This window comes from Talpa europaea (assembly GCF_964194135.1).
Source record: "Talpa europaea genome assembly, chromosome: 9".
Lineage (NCBI taxonomy): Eukaryota > Metazoa > Chordata > Mammalia > Eulipotyphla > Talpidae > Talpa > Talpa europaea.
In genome coordinates, this window is record NC_140076.1 from 10,700,724 (window position 1) to 10,705,740 (window position 5,017).

A 5,017-nucleotide genomic window follows, 5' to 3' on the forward strand; every position below is an offset into this window, starting at 1 on the left:
ACTCCTGGGGAATAGGAAGCCCAAGATGGCTGTGGCCCATCCTGAACTTGGAGGACACCCTGAGGGTCTGGGCACCTGCTGCATGTCCAGGAAGCAGCCCTGGATGTGAGGTAACCCCTGGTGGCCAGCATTAGATTGGCCAGCTGCCCCAAGTGTGCAACACGGGACAAGAATGTAGCATCCAGAAGACAGTGGCTTTAGCACCCCCAACACCAAGACTAGCATTGCTGTTCTCCCCACAGGCCCAGTAGAGCTGCTCTGGCTTATTGCAGGGAAGCAGAGGGGACCTGGGGGCTCCAAGGTCATAGCCTCACAGGGCCAGCCCTGCCAGCCTGGGCTTTCCATTCCTTACTGCTTCCTCGTCGCCTGCCAGCCTAGGCAGCTGGCACCACAGCTGGCACCCTAGGGCCGGGGAAGCCAGCTCAGGCTGGAGTCCTGTGGGGCTTCAACCGGAGTCTGATACAGTCTGTATGTCCACCCTTACAGCCTCCTGTCCTGTGCCAGCTTGTTCTCACACTAGCAGTGCATGGGGATGGGGTGTGTGCACACACACACACACACAGAGTTTCTCAAGAAATGTTTTATTCTGAGGATATGCCTGAGCCCAGGGGCTACTACAATCAGGACATGGGACTTGCAGGGCAGCAGGGGAGACAGGGAAGTGGCTGCCCAGGGAGGCTGGGGAAGTGTGGACACACAGGCTCCAGTCTCAGGGGCCCTCCTCCCGGATACTCTCTCTCTGGGTTGAGAGGGGCTCCAGGCTCACAGAGGGGTGTTCTTCATGGCCAGGGCATTGGCGAGGGCAGTGGAGGCACCCGGCGGGAGGGGGCTCAGCACTTGGGGGTCTTCCCTTTGCAGGCCTTGTTGTTGTAGTACTGGTACTTTTTATTATAGCTTCTCTTGTTTCTCGCAAAGCAGAGGGCAGCTGCTTTATCACATTCACACACTTGTTTCTTACACTTGTCTTGTTTTGCTGCAATCACAGGAGAATAGATACCAGGTGAGGGCTTGTTAGTATTCAGAGGCTTCTGGTGGGATCCGCCAGGGTGGGGGTGGGGGACTTACAGCCCCCCACCTCCAACCCCAACCTCCAGAAGCTTCCATGGTGAGACAAGCACCTAGGCTCCAGATAGTTGTGACTGAAGGGGACAGAACCCCTGCCCGGGGAAGCTGCCTGATGGGGACCCCCAGCAGCCCAGGCCTGAGTCTCTGTGAAGACCTCGCCTTCAGCCAAGGTCTCCTTGTTTGCAGACAAGCCCAGGTGCAAAGGCCCTGCCCCTGGCGGCTGGGAACGGTTGGGATTGGGAGGCTATCATGGTTGCCCTTGGTCCCTGGCTAGCATGTGCCCTTGTGCTGGCCTATGAGCCGCCAGGGGAAGTCTGCGGGGGGCTCCTGGAAGGTGGGTTTCCCCCCTTGAGGAAGAGCTCTGCCCTGGGGGAGCCTCCACTGCGGCCTGTGTGCGGGCGTCACCGTGTGGATGTTGCCACCATGGCGGGGAGGAGGGTAGGACAAGGCTGGGTTCTTGGCAAAACTGTCGGACACTGCCCGGGCACTGGCCTGCCCTCCCCCAGGTGTCCGCTGTGAGTCAGCGTCCCCTTTGCCCAGTCTTCTATCTGCACATGGTCCAGTTTGCACCCAAAGCAGCAGCGAAAGATACGGGGGCAGTGGAGACGCCATGATGGGAGGCTGGACTGTGATCCTAAAGAACTCCCCGCGGGGCGCTTGCGCAGGATTTCTCCCAGTGCCCTTGTGGCTGGCTCTCTGGGGACACCGAGCAGAGCCTTCCAGATGCCGCCCACTCTGGCCTCTGCTGCAAAGGCAACTTTCTGCAGAGAGTTGGCCAGACCTACAGTCTGTGCTCCTCCCCCACCTGCTCCCAGCCCGCTCTAATCTGACTTGGCCCTTTGCTTTCCTTCTGTGGAAACGGCTTGCCCAGAGGCGACTCCCTGCTCACTGGGCTTCCTGCCTCTGGATCCCAGCCACCTTGTCCCGCCTTCTCTGTCGGACCTGCTGTGAGCGCTCTCCTTCTTGCTTGCATGACCTTGTCTTGGCCCCCCACCCTCTGACTATCCCTCCTCTGTCTTCTTTCTGGGTCTGTAGCATCACAGTGGTGAGCACAGCCAAGCCCCAGCTCTCTGCTGCCCAGTCCAGGCCCCTCCCCTGTGCTGGGATTGCTGCATCGCTGCCTGCGGCCATCTCCTGGGTGTTCCTAACGTCCTTTCAGCTCAGTGTGCTCTCAATAGTCTCCTCCTCCTCTCACTAGTGGGGCTCAGAACTCCTCCTGGGGCCTTTCCTCAGTTGCCCCATCCACACATCACAGCTCCCAGTCTCCACCCCTAGACTGGCTGGTTCTACTCCAGAGGCCCCTGGGTTTCACTCTCCACTGCTTCCCTCCCGAACACCACTGTTCTCTGTCACGTTCTTCCAAGCTCCCTTCGGCCTTGTGACAAGTGTTTCTCACTGGCTCATCCATCCGTCTGTCTCCATCCACACTGCTCCCAGGGGGATCCTCTGAATTGTAAATTGACCTCATCACACCTTTGTTCAGAGCTCCCTACTGCTTTGGGGCAAAGTCTGAATCCTGTCCCCCTGAATCTGCCTCTGCGTCCAGCACAGTGCCAGCACAAGGACACCCAGTAATCATGCAAAGGGCACTGGTTGGAGCTGGAGGACTCTCCTTACCACAGATGATTGTGGACCCTCGGTAATCAGCATTGTAGTTCAGAAATTTGGTGGAACACCCACGTCTTATCAGCCGGGCATAGCAACAGTCATGTGCAACGCAGCATCTGTAGCAAGAATGCAGAATTGGGGCTTGGCCCTATAGTTTCAGGGAACCTGGTGACCCTGGTCTTATGCCCTTAACCCTGGCAGTGACCCCTTAACTTTGGAATATTCTAGAGTGGTTTGTAACATGCTGGTTGCGTCTCTGCTACCACCTGCTAGGGTCTGTGCCCATGGCCCCAGCCTCACCCCTGGAGCTCGGGCCCCACCCAGGCCACAGAGGCAGAGGGAAGGCAGGAGTGGGGTGGCCTCACCGATCCGTTGCATCCTTGGGTGATCCTTTGCCTCCCACGCCACAGTGGCAGCCATAGAAGCCATAACTGGATGCACCTTCCTTTCCTGTCACCTTTGTAATCATTTTCCAAAAATTCCATATGGCTCCATCAGCTTGTTGCAGGCCTGGAAAGAAATTGCCAGGGGATGGCAGCAGGAACGCCATGTCTTTCCTCTCAGTTTCACTCTGCTGCTCCCCCGTCCCCACCCGTGGACTATCTCTTTCTGCCACTGAGGGAGCCCCTGCTGCAGTGGGAAGCTGGGACAACAGGGCCTCCCCCTTCCTGGCTGTTTCTGTGTCCAGAGATGAGCTCTCACCAAAGGCCGCGACCAGCGCCAGCAGCAGGAGGGTCCTCATGCCAGGTTCTGTGGGGGAAGAAGCAGGTAGGTGGGCCCAGAGACCTTTTTAGGGAGCCGCTGCCACCAGGCCTGCTCTGTGGCTTACACTGCCCAGACCTGGGCGGGGGAGCCTTCAAGGGTCCCCCAGACAGGCTCCCACTGGGGTGTCCAGGCTGACGACCTTCATCCACTCAGAGGCACAGGCGTGTGCAAGAGCAGGACCCCCTGAGGCTCCCAGCTCTGGAACTTTTTCACACACACACACACACACACACACACGCTCCCAGCCACCCAGACTCCCACACACTCCACCAAGTATCCCCCAGGTTCCTGGGGCTGAGGATTCCGGGAAGGTTGTGGCTGGGTGATCCTGACAAAGTGGGGCATCCCTGAGGCCGTAGGTTATGTGTCCCCCATTAGACATTACCTGTCCCCGCAGTGGATTTTGTTTTTGGACTTCCCTCCATGGTCTCAAAATTAAAGCAACACCCTCTCTTTCCAAACTTAACAGAAACCTTTGCACATATACCCCACACACAAACACATATGTGCCCACATCTGCATGCGTACACACCTGGCGTTGTACACTTTTGCACACCTACCCTCTTGCACTAACTAGATCTTGCCCTGGAAGCACATGTGCATGTACCCTCTATACAGGTACACACACACAGGCACCCATGTGCCCAGCAGGCCCCTCTTAAAGTCAGCCAATGGGCAAGATCTCTTGTTCTCCCAACAAGGAATAAAATTCTGAATATTTACCTCTCAGAGGATGCCGGAGTTGTTAATTCCAAGCTAATGCCTGCCTTTTTGGAATGCCTGCTCCTTAAATAGCTGCTCTGTTGGGGGACTGGGGTATGCAAAGAGGCAGGGTGCGGCCTAGTTGGATCCTCCCCCATCAAAATTGGGCTTGCCGGTACCCCTGGTAAATCCCCCCTTTTCCCCCTCATCAGCTCAGGACGGAGCTCAGGAGGCAAAAACGTCTTGTTCTGTTAGCTGCTGCCAACATTCAGATTATTTTGTAATCTTTCCACGGGCTTCATTCTTACTGAGTAAATTCCCATAACCGACTTTGGGCGTGACCAGCGATTAAGTCCCTGCAAAAGTTTCCAGGAAAGGTCAGTACCAGGCTTTGGACTCGCTTATGCAGCCAGGACCCCACTAAATCACTGCTCCCGCCTCCTAAATGAGGGTGAGGGACAGGAGAGGCCCTTTGTGCTCTTTCCTCCTCCTCCTCCACTTTGCTATGAGTTTCTAAACCTGGCAAAGGCCAGAGATGTCTGGATCCTCCTCAAAGTGTGGCCCCCTCCTCCCCAGGCCTCACCTGCTGGAGACCAGCTCACTCCCTGGATCAGCTGCTCTCTCTTCTGCAGCCCTCAGGGACTCAGTGACTCTGGCTCTCATTTCTAAAGCAAATATCTTTTCCCTGTTCTCCAATGTATGCTAAGAGCTTAGCGTCCACCTCCTTAAGTAAACAATCCTCACTCCTATCCCAGAGCTTCAGGTGGCAGAGCCGCGGGGCTCATGCACATCCGTCTGCACCCACATCCTCCAGTGGCCCGCAGGGACGCAGCCTCAGGAGACCCCTCCTGTGGGCAGAGCGTGAGCGTCAGTGCTG

The 5,017-nt window shown here is 56.9% G+C and overlaps 1 protein-coding gene across 1 annotated transcript; it reads right to left on the reverse strand.

Moving 5' to 3' along the window:
* Window positions 1-590: 590 nt before the first annotated feature.
* LOC311177857 (phospholipase A2, membrane associated-like) lies at window positions 591-3,863 on the reverse strand (the record flags this gene model as incomplete). Its single annotated transcript, XM_084244095.1, has 5 exons — window positions 591-973; window positions 2,683-2,789; window positions 3,039-3,183; window positions 3,376-3,423; window positions 3,824-3,863. 5 exons carry the CDS (start codon window positions 3,861-3,863, stop codon window positions 831-833), a joined length of 483 nt encoding a protein of 160 aa, XP_084100221.1. The 3' UTR covers window positions 591-830.
* Window positions 3,864-5,017: the final 1,154 nt, after the last annotated feature.